Source organism: Plasmodium coatneyi, chromosome 7 (genome assembly GCF_001680005.1).
Source record: "Plasmodium coatneyi strain Hackeri chromosome 7, complete sequence".
Lineage (NCBI taxonomy): Eukaryota > Apicomplexa > Aconoidasida > Haemosporida > Plasmodiidae > Plasmodium > Plasmodium coatneyi.
The window spans coordinates 881,278-902,057 of record NC_033562.1 but is presented as its reverse complement, the minus strand read 5'-3'; the positions used below and the strand labels follow the sequence as shown (position 1 = coordinate 902,057).

Here is a 20,780-nt window from a genome sequence, read left to right as displayed (position 1 = left end):
AATTTTTTTTTGGTCCTAAATTTGAAGCCATCGGAACGGCTGCGTTTCTGTGAGAGTAGTTGCAGCGAGGCTGTAGGTGCTGTCGTGGTTCATTTTGCTGGAAGGGCAACAGGTGGGAAGATTTTTTTCTTTTTTATAGAGAAGCAGTTGGTAAGAAAAATATAAAAGGCAAAGCAACCCGTGAAGAAGAACGGAAGTGCGGAACTGTCACATATTTTTACATGCGCATGGTGAAACACTTAACAGAAGAATCCAAATCCATGTCATGTTTCATTTTGGTGGTTACATAAATCGCGGCACCCTCGGGTGAAACGCCTCAAACGCAACCATGGAAGAAATGGACTACAACGTGGAGGAGGGGGATTCTTCAATATGCCCCAATCTGGAGTCCACAAATGAAGACGATAAAATCGGAGGAGACAAAAATAACGACAGTAAGGGTGACCCCCCCCTGGAGGAAGGAACAGCTGGTGATGTAAATCCTCATCCGCGCGCAAAATATAACCATGCCAATAAAAGGTGGGCCCATAGGAAATGGAAACCCCACGGTAATGCGCCTCAGGGTGATGCCCCTCACAAAGTTGATCCTCCAATAGAGAAGAAACAGAAGGAACAAAACACCTGCGTTGTGTGCCTCCAAAATGGAGGAGTGAAGTACAGATTTGTGTGTTGCTGCAAAGGCTACTGCTCTGTTGCCTGCTTTCAGAGGCACGACAAAAAGGCCTGCTTGGAGGAGCAAAGCAAAAATGCTAGCAGATTAAATGCGCAAAACAACATAGAATGCCCAAACGGTGAATGTAGAAAGAGCCAAGTGGAAGAACGAAGTGATAACCCTACGGAGGATGAAGAAGAGTCCGAAGAGGACCTACTAACAGAAGAGCAAAAGGCAAAGCTAAAGGAAGACATCACCTTGAGGATGCTACTAAAAAATAATTATGTTCGTTCCGTTTTTAAGCATTTTACTACATCCAAGGATAAAATTGCTTACCTGTCCAATTATATTAACGACCCCACGATTGTGCAGGTCGTAGACCAAATTATGAAATCGGTGGAGGGTTGACTTGGAAAGCATCAACCTGTGTGAAGTACTCACCTCTTCACCTTTCCTTCTTTATTTTATTTTTTTTTTTTTTTGTGATTATTTTTACGTTTTAAAGATTTCAATCCCCCACATGGTTAACTCGAATTGGTGTGCGCCACTTCTTTGCGTCACTGCTTTGTGTAGGGGTGTTTATTTCTTTCAGCAAAACTTCCCTTTCCCCTTCTACACGCAGTTCGTCAGGGGGGGAAAGGTGCGACGTGAAAAATGCACAACGCGGAGGAAGCGATTAAGTAATTAAAGCGTGAATGTGCGCAGTGCCAAATTAGCCAGTTGGCAAATGACGCTTGCCGAACAATGAGTGAGGAGTTGCCATTTTAGCAAATCAACAAATTAAAAAATGAACAAACGGAAAAATGGACGGATGGTAGGAACATGGTTGTACCCCCTGCACCACGGTGATCACTTCGAAACGACGTTTGTATAGCTGGTGCGCTTCAATTTGTTTAACCGCTTGAACGCCATGGCTGTGGAGTCGTTACTGTGTGTGCTGCTTTCGCTACTGTGGTCATCAAAATCGGCGGCATCCCTCACGCTCTCGAAGTCGTTCATGCTTGAGGGGTGTTCCTCCTCCGGGGGGCTCTCTTCGCTGGAGCTTATGTTCAGTTCGGTTATCTTGCGGGGGGAGTTTTGTTTATTTCGCTTTGTGCTGCTGCCGTTGGGGGGATCTTCCCCCCTAAGGGGAGTTCCGTCTGCAGGCGCCTCCTCTACTGCTGCGTCTGCCACTTCTACCTCCTCCATTGCTGTCTCCTCCCGATTGTAACCTACCCAGGTGGAACCACCCCCCTGGTCATGCAAAACCGTTTCGTCGCTCCGGGCGGCGGCAAGCTGGGGCACATTGTTCGCATCTACAAGCTCGTCAATGGGGGAGCTAAACTTCCTAACGTCATCGATGGTCTCGAAACTGTTTTGGATGGAAAATGACGCCTCTTCATTTGCGTCGATAAATTCGTCTTGCGTCTCTTTCTGTTCTAAGGGAGGTTCACCTGGTGGGTATTTCACCTTAACGGCCAAGTCGGTTGCCTTCTCGAAGAGCCTTCCATAGCTTCCATTTGGTAAGTCACTACACGCATCATCGGCGGTGCGTACATGATCAGAGATGCTTTCACTTGGGTGATCGCCATTCTTGGTATGGCTAATCTGTTGCATTATTTCTTCTGCGGACATCTCCTCCTCATTAGAGGCGTCTACCCCTTTGGGGACAACTGGGTAGGAAAACTTCCTCTGTCGCAGAGTACCTATGTAGTTAACATACTCATTGATGATTTCCTCGTAAATGGTTTCTTCCTTCAGGGCGTCCATTTGGGCGACATTTAGAAGGGAATTTGTATTCCCCATGGGGGGTTCTACCCCGGTTGTGGCACCAACCACAAGATTCCTTCCTACGAAGTACGTCCTCACCTCGTCTATCTTTTTCTGCAAACATTCCTTCAATGCTTCACACAATTTTATTTCATTTTTCGATTTTATAATATCACTGCAGTGCATACAAAAGTTTATGAGGACGTAAAACGTCTTTAAATCCTTTACAGTGGCGTTCACATCTGTGAGGGCACTTCTGAAGAAAATGGTGCAGTTTTTATGGTCCACTTTTTGGGACTTTTCTTCCTGTGCTGCTTTTTCTGCTTGTTCCATTTCGATTTCAAAATTGGTATGCATGTGCACGTTGCTTTCCCTATCGTCTGTTTCTTTTTTCTCGTTTGATTCTTCAGCTGGTGCAGCGTTTTTTCTTTTCCTGCCCCGTTTTTTCCCCTCCCTGGGTTCGTTCAACCCGCCCTCTTTGGCGTTTCCCCCATCGGCGGTGGGAGCTGAGACAGAACCTGAAGCTGCGGAGATGCCCCTCCCCCGGACGTCTCCCAAATCGTGAAAGAGATAAATTTGTATAATTTTGTAAACCAGCTCGACAATATTTGATCGACTAGTCAAGGCGACGCCCTTCTCAATGATGACTAGTAGAATCGATTTTATGTACTTAGGAAAGTGGGCAACGAGGAAGTGTATATTCGCTTTATGCAGAATGGTGAAAATAATGAATGTAAGGATGTTGGTATAATTGATGGTGCGCAATTTATGCTTCAAGACCCCGTCGCATGTTTTTAGTAATACTTCTTCGAAGGTGAAATGGAAGACTAGGAGATTTGTCTCACTCATGGAGGGGTACATGGAAAACACAGAAAAGAGAAACAGCTTATCATGGGCATTTATATTCGTTATATTAAAGGTACTAATTTTTTTAAAGTCTTGAACACAATTATAAGTGGAAGGAGAAATGAGGAAACACATTTCGAAGAGTGCTCTTAATTTATCTGACGACCTTCTCACCATTTTGTGCATTTCCTCATTGGACAGTCTATAAATGTGGTTCCCCAAAAATTCGGTTAACAACAACTTGCAGAAAACGCGCAAACAGATCGACTGAATGTACTTGCTCGTGTTGACAGTGCCACTTAGGTAGTTCCAAATATTCTCTACCGCATCGATGATCAGTTTGTCATTGTTTAAGTTGGGGTGCGTCATGAGTAAGTCTCCCAAAACGCATATATATATTTCGCACCGTAAGGAATTGATTTCCAGCTTTTCTAACAACTCCTTATATTCATACCAAGCATTCTGGTTTGTCGCAAAGTAGTTCAACAAGGACTCATTCGGGGGGTTATATTCGTAGAAGATGAGTTGGTTATTCGCATCCTCCTCGTATGTTCCTCTTTGTTGGTTTGTCTCATCATCCTGGGGGGCACCCTGGGGGGCACCCTGCGTGGCATTCGCAGCGGTACCGCTTTTGTTAACTCCCCTTTCGACCTGCATCATCAAATCAATGTTGGCCTTCTGGTACACATTGGGACACACCTTCGCGTGAATGCTTTCAATGCTAAGAAGGCAGCTATTCAACACCTCACATGTGTCTACGATAGCCGTTTTGTAGGCATAAATTTGCTTCTTCAATTCATCATCGTTACTTATATACATGCACCAGTTGCCCAAACATTTGGAAACAATGATATCGTAAAACTGATCTTCTATCTCCTTGTCGTCCCACTCTGGCATAATTGAGCAACAGAAATTCAATGCGGGGAGCAGCAACTCGTTTGGGAATTCACGCAGAGCTGAATCGAATGAACAATGGGATTTGCTCTTACATAGAAAACATTCCAATATGAATAGAATTCTTAACCACCTCCTTTTAAGTTCCAGTCGGAGCAAGCTCAGCATGGTTATCTGTTTTAGGAATATCTGTGTGTGTAATCTGATCTGGTCGTGGAAGGCGAACAGTGGATTATTACCACCCTCCTTCTGGTTACCTCCCTTTGGGGACTTTACCTCTTCGGCAGACCGCTCCCGATCCATTTCGGTCAAATCTTTTATCTTCGCTTCTGTGACGTCCAGCTTGTGTTGCATCCTCCTGCAGAGAATCAGCAGGTGCTCTATCGACAGCGTGCTCAGTTTCTTCTTCCTGATGATTTCGAAGATGGTGTCGTTTTCCACGTTCAGGATGTTGCTAAATAGGGTGGCTAGGGGGTTCTTTTCCGCCTGTTCCTTTGGTGCCAGTTTGGGGGAACCCTCCGCCATTTTTCGAGGGGATCCCTCCATCCGTACCTGCATCTGCATCAACAGATTAGGTTGTTTTGTTTGCTTCTCTTCCTCCTCTGCAAAGTTAACCCTGTTGACCGGGTCCACCGCGAAGGGGCTCTCACCCTCCGTATTTTCGAACGGCTCCTTAATCTCCGATATTATGCCAAGTATCTGATTCGTTAAGCTAATTTCCACCTCATTCGCATCGCAATTTTTGTTCTTTATGTAGATCATCTGTCGAAGTAGTTCCAGACAGGCGTATATATAACTGCTGCTCAGCCAGTAGGCACACGTGATATGTCCCTTCTGCAGTTTGTAGTAATTCACCCCCGTGTTGTTCAGCATACATTTTATGATAACTTCTCGGAGAGGACCCCTCAACAAAACAGTGCAGCAACATTTTAATATTTTTTCCACCTGATAGGTCTCGATAATGTCTAAATGTTTGCAAATTAAGAGAAGATTTTTCATGTTACATATGTAGTTGTAATTTTCGTTGATGTTGTCTTCGTTGATGAGGACGTGCTCGTCGTGGTTGTCGATTCCTTCGCTGTCTGTTTGATTGGCCACCATGCCATCCGCATTGTTATTGGTATCATCCCGGTTGGTAGGTACAACCCTGTAGTACATGCACTTATCACAAAAGTCGTCATCAAAAATGGAGCTTTCCATGAATTTTCTCTTCCTTTCCTCCTCCAGCGCCTTTATATCCGTTTTACCCTTCCCGCACGTGCAGAACAGGTGCAGATTATCCCCCTGATCGTTTTCATTATTTTCGATACAGTTAATGTAGTTCTTCCTGTTGTAGTAGACCTTCTCATTGAAGCAACTCAAGTACATGTAATAGTAAACCACGTTGATGACCTTCAGTGCGTCGATTTTTTCCTTCTCTTGTTCGTCACAAAAGTGCTGAACGTATACCCGGAGCATATATAACTCTGCTGCGTTTAGCAGGAACAGGTTGTTTATGCAATGGCTATACCAGGCTTCTCCGTAGGGGCTATTCCTATCACAATTGTGGGATTTACTCGGATTGTCTTCACTTCCCAGTTCGTTCCCACTTTTACTACTTTTTCGTTCCCCTGTAGGTAAGGTTACGATTGATGATCTCTCCTTGGTGTCGTCCAATTCAATGCTCCCACTTCGGATTACGCCATTCCTAATACTGTTCAGGTGAATTCTGCAAATCTGCTCCACAATTAGGTCATTATCGATGTCGCTATTGATCAAGTGGAGGAGGAGGTTTTCAATCTTATCATCGAAGTGTTGGACCCAGTGAATTATCATGCTGTAACAACTCTGGCGTACTGAGTTGTCCTTATCGTTAAGTCCACATAAGAGGAACTCAAATTTCATATCCGATGGGATAAAAAAGTAGTAACTTTTTAACTTTTCATAGACACTTATTCGAACGTTTGGATTGGTGTCATTTATTCTTACAAGGAAGTTTTTTAGAATGATTAAGTGGTCGTAATTATTCCTATTGTTGATCCCCCCGTTTGTGTCATCCGTGTAGATGGCTATATTTTGAATGGCGTGTATTCTGACCGCGTTGTGCGAATCATCAAGACAGCGCAAATAGCTAGCTGTCGTGTTGAAATCCTGAAAGGGTTCTAAAATGCTCAGACACAGAATCCGGATGTTATGATCTTTATCATTCAGAAGGGATAAAAAAATGTTCACATGTTTTTTACACAATTTATTCGATACATCTATTTGCAAAGCGCAGGCTTTCTTCACCAGCGCCTTTACAACTCTACATAAATTGATTCTCTGCTTCCTGTCTTTGATGAATATGTTGTCTAGGAGTCTGTTCCAGAATTTGTCGATCAGTTCATACTCCTGGGTGGCGTCCTTCCCACCGGTTACACCATTGTTGACGTTTCCGGTGACGTTACCGTTGACCTTGCGATTCGCCTTTTCACTGAGCAGCACATCGCAGTAGTACAAAATATCAAACAAAAACTCCATCATCTTGTTAAAGTTTTCATCCTTCGCATGGCTCCTTACCATATTTAGTACTATCCTCGAGCACAGCTCATAAATGCAGTACTCGTTCACATACCGCTTGTGCTCCACGTCATACACATTACCCTTTATGATATTCTTAAGGATGTCTTTTATGTAGGAGAAACCCGTCTCACTGTCGTACCTATTGTTATACACGTAGTGTATCGTCCGTACGATATTCTTCACGTGGATATTTTCGTTCCTTATTTTCAGATTCACCAAACTGGACCCCCCCTCGCCTGACTTTTTCACCTTGTGCGCCTTCATCGGTTTGGTCATCCGGCTGTAGGCAACACGATAGGACTCCTCCCCGTGTGCACCAAAATACGCTCTTAAACGTCTTCCTTTCTGTTCCTTTCAAAGCGGAACAGCTAACCTAAACTCGCTAAAAAAAACAAATCTGCCCTTCCCTGGAAAGGATAAAAATAAAAGCACAAATATTGGGAGATAAAGCGTTTGGGGAAATACCCCCCCTTGTGATGTACACTTAATATTTTCATGTGGACTTCCTTCGTCACATTTTTGTGAATTCGCTTGAAGTCTCTTCCCTCCAGTAGCAATGCACGGGCTGTAAAGAAGCCTTGCCGAAATGTTTTTTTTTTTTTTTTTTTTTTTTTTTTTTGAGGAAAATTACAAAGATGCGAGGATTTCCAAAATTGCACATACACCCCTCCGTGCAATACGTACTATGCATCACCAAACGGGGGGACACGTTTTTACACTTATCCTTCGAAGGGACGAATAAAAATGACATATTTGGTGAGGTGGGAGGAAAAAAAAAAGAGCGTGAAAATGGTCTCCGCCCAGGCCCGTCAGAGGGAACTTTTCCGTTTCAGCATTTTGTTGCAGTGTGTATGCGCAATTGCCCAGGCAGGGATGATGCATACGAATGTATGACCATACTATACATGTGTTGTATGTTCCTACGTATTCTTGGTAATACCGGGTAGTTTGGCGCGAATAGCTGTACGTAGCTTCTTTAGTGGGGAACACCACCCGTCGGAAATCGGAAACGTATAAAATTTTGCACACCAAGTGGGAAATAGTTAAGTTGTGCGTGGTGTGCATCCCTCAGGGGGGTCCTTACCCACGCTTTTGTTCACTTGTCCATTTGTTCACTTATTTTTTTACTTTTCCAATCTGTAACGCTGAACAAGGGGGAACCCAATTGGGGTCAGACATTACCCTACCAGGTGGGCAGATCTTTTTTCCCACGGTAGAGGAGCAGCGAGTAGGCCGTTTAAAAGCGTCTGTGGAGGGTTCATACATGCGCAAAAGCGGCATTCCCCCTCCAAAAAAATAAAAAAAAATAAAGGCGAATACATATAGGGCTGATTAACTGGGATGATCAAGTAGGGAAGTAAGACCATCCGGATGAGCAAGCGAATTTTCCAGAACTCACATCCGCGGTCAACACAAAACATAGGCCTTGGCCAAGGGGAGATAAAAAAAAAACATCTGAGCATACATGTGCACAGAGAATTATTCACAAATCGGTAGGGTTACCCCTCCACGCAGGTACCAACTTGCGTCTGGCTACTCAAACAGGTGGCTGAACTTTTTCAACTCAGACGCGAAAAGGATGGTTTGTGCCCACCCGCAGTTCGGCCCCAGTAAGTCCTTCAGCCTTGTGTACAATCTGATGTAGAGAGAGGTTGTCAGCGCCTTCTTCTGCTGCTTTGAATGCGGTTTAGGATTTGCCTTTGTGTCTTTTTCACTTTCTTGTTTGATCATGCGGTCGACAGAAGTGGGTGTAGCCTGTCTAGTGGTTGTCTGCCCCTTCTTCTTACCTTTTATCGGAGTTGCTGCAGGCACGTCTGTCACGTTCCCCACGTTGGCCCCCTTATCAGCTGCACTCCGACGAGGAACGGGCGCACACTCAGACTCCACAATGTTTTGGTAATACTTGTAGATGATGTCATATATATGCGTGTCTATGGGAATGCAGTCAAATTTATTTAAACCGAAAAGGCAAATGCAATTGGCTACTTTGAGCCCTATTCCTGGGAAGAGTATTAACTGGTCGATGCAACTTTTTGTACTTTTCTCCTTTTTAAGGTCTTCAATCCATTGTTCACTTCCCCGTTTCACCAACATTTTGGCGCTCTCAATAACGTAGCTACTTCTATACCCGAACCCTAAGTTTCTTAAATCTTCCTCTTTTAACTTGGACAGTACTTCTACACTCGGGAATTCATAGAAGGGAAAGACCTTCATCTCCCTTTCCTCCTTGATCAACGTCTTTAGATTCTCGTAGAAGATCCTGTTCTCCCCGCAGGTGGCGTCTTCATCGTCTTCTTTTTGTGGGTACTCTTCCTTCACGAGAACGCGCAGTTGCGGCTCCTTCTTCGGTGGGGAAACGGATTGTTGTTCCTCCTCCGTGTCACAATTTTGGGGGGGTTCCCCTTTCACTCTCACTGATTGTGCTTCACCCATTTTGACTCGAACGTGCTTTTTATTCTTATCCAAAGCCATCCCTCCTGCATCCCCGTCCTCCCTCAATTTTACTAGCACATTCTTCCCGTCAAACATGACTGTGGCGAGGAACCTGCCGTACCGCCTCCTCAGGCAGTCTATCATTAGCGTTATCCTGGGAATATTATTATTAGTGGAACAAAGGAAAGAGAAAAAAGATTCCACCGAATCGGCCTTTAATATTCTCAACCCACTAATCCTATCTGTAATTTCCTTCATCCTTTTGTCTTTTTTTTTCCACATTTCGATGTTTTTACTTAATGGAAATTGTAGGTTGAAGAAGTCGTTTACATCTTGCTCGTAGAGATCGTTCGTTTTTCCACTGTCTGGGTTGCCACTTTGCCTTTCCTGGGGCGCATCCTCCCCTTCGGTTCCATCGCCCCGTCCACCCCTCGGATCATAAACGCACTGGTAGAAGATCCCCTCCTCCGTTTCCTTAAAAAGATAAATTTTTTTATTCACCAACCCGATGTAGGTATCCCTGCACACTTCACTGAAGCAAAATTCTTGTCCAATCAAGAAGCAATACTTTAGCTGTAACTCATTTTTTGTCACATTAATTCTTCTCCACTTAAGTTCGAAGTTTTTTATTACAAAGAAGGGGGATCCACTGGGTAGATTTTTCACCTTTATGTTTTTCGTGTCGCTTCCGTTTGGAGGATGGACGCAAACCACCATCCTCTCCTGTTTGATTCCCCCTCTTCCACATTCTTTTTTGACTTTCTTAAGTATCCTTTTTTTGTCCCCATTGATGGTATTTACGAATAATTGCGTGGAACCCTTTTTGCGGGTTTCATTCTTCATTCCTCTGATTACTACACTTTCAGTTTTAACGCAGGTGTTTCTGCTGGCCGGGAAGTTCCTCCTCATTTTAGCTGCTCCAACTGCTTTAGCTTTACTCATTTCTGTGCTGATGTAAATATACTTTAAAAACAGAAGGAGGAGGGATTGATAAATGTGCACTATCATTTGCAGGTGAAGAGGAGGAAAAGGGGTGTACCTCTTCCGTTTGGTCATCAAGTTACATCTACTTTTGCCATTTTTGGCGATTCCATCATGAGCAGGGGGGGGGGGAGTAAGCTGCCTGAGGGAATACACACGGTCATTCAAGAAAAGGTCATAATCTGTAGGGGGAGGAATTATGCATCGCTTCGAATTACATGCGTGTATTGGATGGGGAAATGCTACTCGAAGGAATGCCTTTCAAGGTGCATGCAATTGTGCATCAAATGCGTCGCCCCTATACCCCCTTTCGCTGAATCTTCCCGCTGTTCCGCATGGCCGAAAACGCAAAAAGTGAATAGCAATTTTGCTATTCTGTCCTTTATTGGCCTCTTTTGCGTGATGTTACATAGCTTTTTTTTTTCTTCTTCCTTTCCCGGAACGTTTCGCCGTTTATCCCGCAAAATGGCACAACGTTTGGACATGCTCAACGGATTTGGAAAAAAAAAAAAAAAAAAAAAATTGTCCTAGAAGGCGCCCTTCCCCAATGCAAGCATTTAACCCACATTGTAACAATTTCGCACTACAGTATTAGCATGAAATGTAAAACCGAATAAATATGATAGGACGGGAAGGGAAAAATTCACTTCACATTCACAGCTGTTCCGCCAAACTGGGCAGTCTTTTATCGCCCACTTTGATGTCGCTCCGGAAAATACACCCATGTGCGGAATACTACGCTGTGTGTAACGTTGGTTGACCCTGCTGCGTATGATCCATTTTTCTAATTCGTCCCCTCAATCCGTTTGCATATTTCCATAACGATTGGACGTGTAATACATTTTCTTTTTGGCTTGACTACTCTATCTGTAGAAGATGCTCCATTTTTTTTGGACCCACTTAAGGAGCGTGGCAGTGCAAGGGAGTCCCTCACAAGCTAGCATTTTTCCTACACCGTGAAACCCGCACAGGGGTAACCATCCCAGCGAAACGCACACATCACACGTAGCCACTTTGGTAGAAAAATGCTGCTACTGGAAAAGATGAATACAATGATAGAGAACAAGTACGCCAAGTCGAACTGGAAAAGAAAGAGGTTCGTTTGGAAGTACAGCTTATACTTCACCGTTTTTTACATCTGCCTATCATTGGGGATACTTTACACGTTAGCAGTTAGACTTTTAATTTCGTGGGATTCGTATAGCAACCATTCTTGTCCCTCCTCTATGATCCTATCTGTGAAGAGAATTTACATGGTGGTCCTCATATTAGTGACATTGATGGTATTTTTAAACTTCCTTTTTTCGCGCCTCACATTTATCTACTCCAATTTTACGAACAGCGAGTTTTTTAACTCAGGCTTTTTTTACGCCCTCGTAGGGTTCATCATTAAATACATGTCATGGATTCTCTCCTTCATCTACATCCTCTGGATTTGTTTCCTTTTTGTAAATATGATGATAATATATTTTTGGCCGCAAAGGTGGTGTACCTTTAAGTATAATACGTACGGGATGGACGCGCTGAGAAACTGCCTCTTGGTTAAGAACCGGGCCACAGGTGTGCTTGGCGCTGTTGCACCAGTTATGCGTGTCTGGATTTGCACACACATATGCACAGACATATTTGTATACCCCCTCACTGAGATCACCTCCATGTTGCCTTCCCCCTCCCCCGCAAGGATGCGAAATCGACAAATCACTGATCAACCTACGGACCAAAGACAGCTGCAATGACTACAACATTTTGAAGGTGCAAAATTTTCTCTTCCTTACACGATCAGCTCCAAACCAAGCATGCACATTGAAGGATAAAAAACTATGTGAATTTTTTGTCGATTTTATTAAAAATAAGAACACCTCCTGGACTTCCTTCCCGAACTGCTCTGGAAACACCCTCGATCTTAAGGAAGAATATTTCCTCGAAGCGCCCACCATGAAGAGTGACATTTACTTATTTTCCGTATCTGTAATATTTTTCTGGTTTATCACGACCATGATTCTTATTGCCCTTTTTATAGTTGTGAGGGTGAGCACACCGGTCGATTCATCCTTCGTGGTGAATGAAGAACGGTTCAACTTTTTTTTCAAGTTTACGCGTTTGATGGATGTGTGGAGATGACGAGGTGTAAATGCATGTGTGGCCAGGGGCGCATTCACATGTGCATAGGATCGTACACATGCATGCTCAAATGGAATGGTGGCAAAATTTGGAGTCCTCCAAATCTCAGTCCTTATAGGAAGAATTCCCCAAGGGCAAGGATTTCTCCTCCGTGTTTATTTTGTTCGCCCATTTGACTTATCACCTTATTTTTCGCCAAAAAAACTACTCTTAAGAGAACATAACTTAAATGAATGCTGTACCTTCTGCTGTATTGCAGACTTTACGAGACAGTACTATACTACGCAACTGCGGAACAGTGGTGGGGTCTTTTCCTTGATATACCTATTTGGATTGATGACATGATTGGACCCCTTCACCTCAATGAGGGCATATATTCCCAACGCAGTTGTCAGTTTTTCCCGCACAGTCAAAAGTACTGCGCAGAAAATTGCAACACTTCTATGATAATTTCCATTCGTTCACCATTTTTTGTGCACCCCTTTTTTCGTGAACAAAAATGTCAACTATAAAATTGGAACATGTTTACAATAAAAGTGGGACCACCTTCCCGATTACCATTTGGAGTATCGTCCAACTCACCAAAATGTGGTGCGCTCCCGAAATATTCTTGCTATACCTATGCACAAAAATGCACTAAATTGTCACTATGGTAATACGCGAATATGCGTTTTGCTCCCCTTCACGTTACTATATGACGATTGAATCTATTTGTTACGCGAAAGTTGTCCGTAGGTTTATTCTGTTTCCACTCGCCATCCTCTTGCATGTGTATGTTACACATACACATTACTTCCTGCCTCATTTGTGTGCGTGCATTTGAGTACACAAACCGAATTAGCGCAGTGTTATTCCCCACTGGGAGTACTACTCCACGCTACTTAATCCAAATGGGAAAAAAAAAAAAATGCGCATGGAGATGATTGGATAGTGTGCCCGGGCAGACTCATAAAGTGGCGAAAAAGTAAAAATCACAGCAGAGTTTTTTTTTCCCCTGTGAAATGCCATTTTTGGGAAACCCAGATGAGGAAAGATGCTATGTCCAGAAGGGGCAAAAATACACACACAAACGAATGACAACTTTGTTAAAACAGTTACGGACAGGGGGTGCGCGCGAAATGGAGAAAAATGAATTCTAAGAGGAAAAAGTAGCCTTTTTTCTGTTGCTCACTCTTTGCACATTAAGCTGAAGAAAAAATGGACAAGGCGGAAGGCAAGAGCAGGAGCATAAGCCGCATTATCAAAGAGTTTTACCTAAACTGGAATTACAGGAGACACAGCTGGAGAATCAGTTTCTACTACAACTGCCTGGCAATCTTAACTGCTTTCAGCATTGCCCTCACTTTAATATTCCAGCAACTCATAAAATCATTCAGTTTTTTCGTAAACTATTCCTGCGAATATGAACATATAAATTTTATTCTTACCGATTTATTAATCTTCCTAATTTTAATTAGCTTTATAAGCATTTTCGCATTTTTTTTATCCAGAATTTGTTCCATCCTCTCAAATTTTACAATTAACGATTTTATGTCGCTAGGCAAATGGATCGAAAGGATAGGCTGTACTGTGAAATGGTTTCCTTGGGCCTTAGCAATTTTGATCATATTTTGGTTCGCCATAAATATATTTAATTTAGTTACCTTATATTTCACCCCCAATTTGTGGTGTAAAAGGCGCTTAAACAACGTTGCCTTGCATGTAGTCAACAACTGTAGGTTGTTTGAAGGTAGGACAGCCGCATGCACCAACGACATGATAGACTCCAGTTCCAATGCGAAGACTGTCAGCCACATTCGCAAATGCAACGACTTGGATTTCCTAAAAAATCATAACTACTTTGCATTCATTCCAGATTTGGCAGATAAAAATCATGTAAAATGCACATTCAATAATATCAACATTTGCACACTGTACAAAAGCTTACGATATAATCAGCAAGTAATGGAGAAGGCAAAAGGGCTGAAATTAGAAGGCTGCCTGCAGGACCCTCCGTCCGAAGTTGAGGATTTTTACGATAATAATATACAGACGAGCGATTTGTACAAATACTCTCAAATCTTTACCATCGGTAGTAACGTCACTTTTGCGGTCCTCATGTTTTTTTTTTATTTTGTCAAACGTACAACGCAGTTCGATGGGTTATTTTATCAGTCCATAGACAACTCCGAAATGCTTATACTGCGCATCCTACGCCCGCTGACACCGTGGACGTGAGGCTTTGTTTGGCTGTTCAGTGGCTATGTGCCTCGCGCAAAAAAAAATAAAATAAATGAAAAGTTTTACCTTATTAAGGAAGAGAAAGATACGCATATTTTCCCCTCCCCCTATGTTACAATTCTTATGGGCGAACTGAAGCCACCTGCGTTCTGCGAAAAAGTTAGTCCATAATGTGAGCTCAAGTGAGCCTGAAAAATTACACACATATACCTCGGGGAAGCAAGTCTACACGAATGAAACCCGTTGAACAGGTAAATACAGCTCGAGAAAATGTTGCTGTACAACACTTTAGTCATGTTTATCTTATTATATTGTTTTATTTTATTTTCCTCCCACCCATGCCGTGTGCACACATTTGTCCACTCTTCCGCTGTGTCCATCCCCTTCTAATTAACTTGTGAATAATACCTACTTTTTACAAATACCTCAATTTGCAAAACATTTATTTAAAATAAAATGTACTTGATGTGGCAAGAACAGTTTTACTCTCTTTTCTTCACATATGAGGCAAAAAATTGGTCAATGTTGTTCAACTAGCCATTTGCTTATTCATATGAGAGAAAAAAAAAAATTTCTAAACTAGCCATAATAACTTTACAATCGTCTAATTTGGTTTTTTTTTTATTGCATTTAAAAAAAAAAAAAAAAAAATTCCCATTTTATCTTTACTGTTCATACAAAATTGAAATAATTCAAAAACGTCAACAGATTTTTCCTTTGGGCTTGTCTTTTTGAACATTTTTTTTTTTTTTTCTTTTGCACCTAATTAATTTTTCCATGTGTAGTGAAATAAATAAAAATTTATATATGTATGTTTTTGACTCTCCACCAACCAGATGATCTCTTTTGCGTTGTTCCTCTAAAGGGGTGTGACGTGAGGTCCATTTCCGGGAAATTTCACGAAACACACAACATAGTGTGAATAAGATAAAAATTGGGCCAAATTAAAATACGTACTAAAACTCATGGTGCTGTAAACCTCCAAAGGAGAATGATGGAGAGCGACAAGGGAAAGCATTGCTATCCCCCGGAACATTGCAGTCCATACGGAATTTTCAATAGTATAACAAAATGCTACCTCTGCAATGAAAGCAATGTTGAGTCTTTCATTTTTAACGAAGAGGGGATACCCCCGAATAGCGCAGAAGGGCATAACCATGCAACCGCTAACGAATGCGCAGGTGCACTAAAAGGTGAATGCGCTTGTGGCGGTCTTTTATACAAAGGGAACCTTGAAGAGAGTGTAAATATCAATTATACAGATCGAAGGAGTGCTTCTACATTAGCAAAAAGGGAGGAAGGAACGAGCGAAAATGATACTAAACCTGTTGACCTTAAAAATGGAATAAGTAGCTATGCCTATCTGGGAGAAAGGACATCACATATATTGCAAACAAATGACTCTTTTCGTCGGAGCGTAATTTATACATCAAACGAAACGCCAACAAATAGGACATACATTCCGAGGGTAAACTCTGATCAGAAGATAAAAGTGCACAGCGATCTTTACGTTTATGTTGAGGAATGTCGCCTACAGGGGGAAACGCGCGAGGGTACCACAAGAAGAGACCGACATAGCACGAGAAGTAGTCTTAATACTCCTCTGAGTGAAGATAAACCGTTTAACTACACACGTAAGAAGGACCATCTGCAAATGATGGACAATACGAGCAGCACATACCACCCCGACGATGAGAACACCTATGTCTATGATAACCTAACGGGGCATAACGGCACAAGAGATGAGTTAACACTGAAAAAAATGAAAACAACGATCCATCTTGGTGATAAGTTAAAGGAACTCTCTAAATCTGAATACATAGCGAAGCATTCAGAACCGTTTGGCAGCTCTGAAATTAAAGAACACGATGCAGTGTCACCATCCTTGGTGGATAAGGAACTGACTAGGCATAAAGAGTCTAACAGCAATAATCACCAAAATGGGGGCACCTGTACAGATGGAGCAGTAACAACGGAAGCATGCAAGAAGGACGTTTGTTTTTCTGTGATTAATTCTACCACAGAAGGGACAAATGTACAACCACAGCTCCTTGACAACTTTAGTCAAACTGTTGGAAAGAAAAAAAGAATTTTAAAAATGAAGAGGAGACTAAAAATTGGTCTAAAAGGAAGAAGAAAGAAAAGAACTAAAAATGCCTTTTTGAAGAAAAAGCCATATAATGGAAACAAACATCGTGTTAGTAAAACAAAAAAAAAGAAAGGCACCTCCTCGAGAAAGAGAATCCCAATGAGTAAAGGAAAAAAGGGCTATGAGCATAGGGGGAATAAAAAAAGGAATAAGTTGGGATCGAAAAATGCTAAGGATTATGCTCCATTCAAATTTCCAATTAGGAAGAGAGACAAAAAGATTCCATCAGATATGCAAAAAAGGGTGAATGAGAACATCGCTGAGCTCATTTATTCCAAGCTGCATGACAAGAACCGGAAAAATAAGCCAAGAGAAAGTGAGCCCCCGATCATGAGTCAGACAAAGTTTGCTAAAAGAAAATCACAAAAAAATGGGGGAAAAATAAAAAAGGCCAAGGAAGTTAAAAGAGACAAAAGGCTTCAAGAAGTAGCGAAAAATAGTATAGAGCTGGACGAACATAAAAATTTGATAACCCAAGATTATATTCCCACGGATGATGTTGAAGAGGCGTCTATCCTAAATGACCAAGTGAATTTAGATGAGGTAAACATCATACCGGGAAAAGATTCAGACGGTTTTCCTATCCCTAATGTGGCCACCAAAAGTGCTGGTAGTGGCTCGTACTATTTTTGCCTGAGTGATGATGTGAGTAACTCCTCCTACAGATCATTCTTTGTGGATGCCCACAGTTTTGACCTTTTAAAGATCACTGAATATTATGACCGTACAGATGGTGTGCATTACACCGGTAAGGCGGAAGAGGAAGAAGAAGGGTACAACGATGTGGCTAAAAGGGGAAAGGGAAAGGTGGAAAATAGTAACCCAGAAAGTTGTACCAATTTGAAATCCCGCGTGGGAAGTGGAGCCAACTGGATGGATCTCACCAACGTAGAAGTTGGACAAAAAAAAAATGTCGCAAGAAATGCAAAAAAAAGTTTCCATAGTCGCAATGGTGGCATAAGCGCAGAAGAAGTGAGGTCCATATGTGGAGGCGATTACACCACCTTGGACGAAAACGAAGAAAGATTGACATTTGCAGTTCTGAGGAAGGTTGCCAGATTTCTCAACGGCGAAAGTGGAAACGTACAATCAAGTGAAACAATGAAAGAAAGCACAAAAAGTTTTAACATTGACAGGGATGGAGAAAGAGTAGACCCATTGGTAAGTAATCCCCCCATAGACAAATATCCGCAGGATGGTCTTTTTTTCGAAATGGTGACGAGCACAAGCGTGGTAAAAAGCAGGAGCGATGATTCCTTTTTCGAAAAAGCCATTCTCAATACAGGTGTGGAGAACTCAGAACTGATGGATACGTGCACGTATAGGCAATCCTGCGAAAAGGACAAGAACCTGTTCCTGCTTCACTCGAACTTGTTGAAGCAGCGCTCCTTTTTCCATCAACACGGGACACTGGAAAATGAAGTAATGTATATTCTAAACAGCTTAACATTTTATTCTCACAAATTGAAGAATGTACTGAACTATGCAATAGGGAGGTGTCCAAATGGGGACTTCCTACAGGTTAAGTTACTTACCCTCTGTTTGATCAATTTAACCGAAAAGGCAAAGAGGAGTGACGGTCCTGCTGTATGTTTTAAAAGTGTTTCAATTTTAATGCATGAATTGTTGGGGCGAGTTCGCTATGGTGTGTTGAGCCTCTCCAAAAATGGGGAAGTCACTAAATTTGAGCAGGTCATTATGAAAACATACCTCATAGAGTTGATTAAATTGTGCAGACTATTGATAGCATCACTAGGGGGGATAAAAAATCCTTCTCCTTTATCATCCTCAGGGGAATTTTCCCCCCACAATTTGGAAGCATCCTCATGGGGGGAGGTATCCCAAATGAGCAAATTAAAGACCTCGCTTGAGAAGCACCTCGTTCGTAATTCGGAAGACAGAAGGGTTTTCAAACAATATGGTAATGGTAATGAAAACGTCACCGATTGTGTGAAGGAAAAGGGATCAGGAGTGGTGGTCAATTCAATCGATGGCGACATAAACCAGGTGAGAAAACTCACTAACGAGGATGTGGATTCTCAGAATGGCCACCGTAGCTACTGTGATATCTACAAGCTAATGAAGCGACTGAAAAGGAAATTGCTCCTCCTACAACAGAACAGTAAAAACAACTCTTCCAGCTTAAGACTGATGTTGAAATATCTGGACAAGTTGAGTTACATTTATAGAGTGAACTCTGCGCTGATGGTTGACCAGAAAGGAGGGAACATCCCGGCTGACCAACTGGCTGGCCAACTGGTCGACCAAATGGATGACCAAATTAGACGCATGCTACAAACTGTGGAGGAAAAAATAACCGCCTGGACGAAGGGAGGCGAAGCCATTTGCGACATACCGACTTTATATTCTATAAAAAGTGTGCAAAAGAAAATGGAGAAAAATGTCTTTGCCTTTTTTGAGCAGTTATCAGGGAAGGATTCCCATGGGGAGAGGCCCATTGGCATTTCTCCCAGATTACCTAAACGAAACGGGAGTATGTATCTAGAAGGGGAAGAAATGGCACATGCTGAAACGAACAGTGTTCGAAACGAATGTCATAGTAAGCAAGTGAGAGGTCTACATAAGGGTGGCGACAAAAAAACGTTCGTTGACAACCCCATGCACAGCTATCACGACGAAACGGAGCATCTAGAACGGCTGAATGAATGCCTGAATGAGGTTATACTGAGCAAGAGGGAGTATCTAATCACAAACCCGAATGGTCATTACGCCATGTTGAAGGAGTACAAAGAAGAGTTGTCCCTACTGAATGACCTTCGAAATGGTGAAAATGCTCTAGTGAATGATTTTTTAGACCACATACCCAGCTCGAAGTTCACTAAAATTTTAGATGCGTATGTTAGGGGAACAAGTTCACGTAGGGGGAACTCATAGTGGGATCGAGTCCACCGTCCGTCTACCCAACATTTATCTACATCATCCCGGAAAGGGAACAAGAAAAAGGGAAGCGGCCCTCCACTGGAAGGGAATTCATACAGAGAGTCCCATCCACATTTGAGTAATGAAGAATGTCTTAACCACCGAAATGGGTGTTGTGGTTGTCCTTCACACGATGGTAGAATTTTGCAGGACGCCATTTCCCTAAGCGAGCCTTTTAGCGCTACACCATAAAGTAGAACTGTCCTGGGGAAATTCCCTCCAATTGAACTTCCCCGATGGGAATACCAGTAGTGTGAAACATTTTAAAATATATTGAAAGAGTGGCCGAGTGGGTAAAGTGGCTATTCTAGGAAGCGGTTTCTTTCGTTATTGAACTTCGCAGATTCCCCTGCAATGGTGAAAACAGTGCACCGATATGTTTTACCTGCTTCCGCACTGAGATCAAGTGTGGGCTGTATTTTTAATATTCCCCAATGCAAACTCCCCTTCGCCTCCTTGACATAAGCATCAAATGGTAACCTTAATCAAAAAATAAGAACAGCTTGGTCTGGTGACTACGCCGCATATATGTGTGCATTCATAACTCCTCACAAAAATGGGTAATGCGGGAAAATTGCTGCACGTCCTTTTTGTGGAGAATTCGGTTAAGTGCATTGATGCGAACTTGTCCCATTTGGTGATTCATTTATGTGTGTCTATAATGGAAAACTTTTTTTTTCTTTTTAAGCTTCGCAGTAGTGGAGGAAAAGGGTCAGCTTTTTCTGCATCAATGATCTTGCAGAATATTTGTTCCCCACGTAGGTGAAAAGGTGCTCCTACCTGACAATGGGGGGGGGAATTTTCCTTACCTAGCTTAGTGATTCAAACGTGCAAAATTCCTGTAACGCTCTTACACCCTTTGCGCGCTTTGTGCTTTTTTTTTTTTTTTTTTTTTTTTTTTGAACCCCATTTTGTGCACGCGCACGCGCACGCGCAAGGGGTCATCCGGAGGGAAAGTTACCCTGCCCGGAATTGGGGCACTTTTGACAATTTTTATTAACCAAAAAGGAGCTAATGAATGTTATGCTTTCCGTTTTGAGCGCATACTTGGGGAAAGAGAATAAACGGCATGAGTTATTTTTTGTCCGCATTTTAAGCGGTAAATTGGTCAAGCCTCTAAATTGAAATGATCGTGTAAAGGGAAAACTGTTGGCATGAGAAATTTACCCATTGCGCCTGCGGGGAGAAGTAAAAATAGGCCAGTGTGTATGCATGTATGTGTATGCATGGATGTGTGTATGTTTGTGTGTGTAA

At 42.4% G+C, this 20,780-nt stretch overlaps 5 protein-coding genes across 5 annotated transcripts; 3 read left to right on the top strand and 2 right to left on the bottom strand.

Annotated features, from left to right (window-relative positions):
• Positions 1–328: 328 nt before the first annotated feature.
• PCOAH_00017480 (Uncharacterized protein) lies at positions 329–1,060 on the top strand (the record flags this gene model as incomplete). Its single annotated transcript, XM_020058557.1, has 1 exon — positions 329–1,060. One exon carries the CDS (start codon positions 329–331, stop codon positions 1,058–1,060), a length of 732 nt encoding a protein of 243 aa, XP_019913983.1.
• A 441-nt stretch (positions 1,061–1,501) lies between these two features.
• On the bottom strand, positions 1,502–6,946 carry PCOAH_00017470 (Uncharacterized protein; the record flags this gene model as incomplete). Its single annotated transcript, XM_020058556.1, has 1 exon — positions 1,502–6,946. One exon carries the CDS (start codon positions 6,944–6,946, stop codon positions 1,502–1,504), a length of 5,445 nt encoding a protein of 1,814 aa, XP_019913967.1.
• A 1,269-nt stretch (positions 6,947–8,215) lies between these two features.
• On the bottom strand, positions 8,216–10,123 carry PCOAH_00017460 (N-glycosylase/DNA lyase; the record flags this gene model as incomplete). The annotated part of the gene is made up of 1 exon (XM_020058555.1): positions 8,216–10,123. The coding sequence occupies one exon, from the start codon at positions 10,121–10,123 to the stop codon at positions 8,216–8,218; it is 1,908 nt and encodes a 635-aa protein (XP_019913973.1).
• Positions 10,124–11,121: 998 nt separating this feature from the next.
• Positions 11,122–14,434, top strand: PCOAH_00017450 (Uncharacterized protein; the record flags this gene model as incomplete). Its single annotated transcript, XM_020058554.1, has 3 exons — positions 11,122–11,656; positions 11,778–12,194; positions 13,404–14,434. 3 exons carry the CDS (start codon positions 11,122–11,124, stop codon positions 14,432–14,434), a joined length of 1,983 nt encoding a protein of 660 aa, XP_019914141.1.
• A 994-nt stretch (positions 14,435–15,428) lies between these two features.
• Positions 15,429–19,718, top strand: PCOAH_00017440 (Uncharacterized protein; the record flags this gene model as incomplete). The annotated part of the gene is made up of 2 exons (XM_020058553.1): positions 15,429–19,464; positions 19,537–19,718. 2 exons carry the CDS (start codon positions 15,429–15,431, stop codon positions 19,716–19,718), a joined length of 4,218 nt encoding a protein of 1,405 aa, XP_019914032.1.
• Between the last annotated feature and the right edge of the window lie 1,062 nt (positions 19,719–20,780).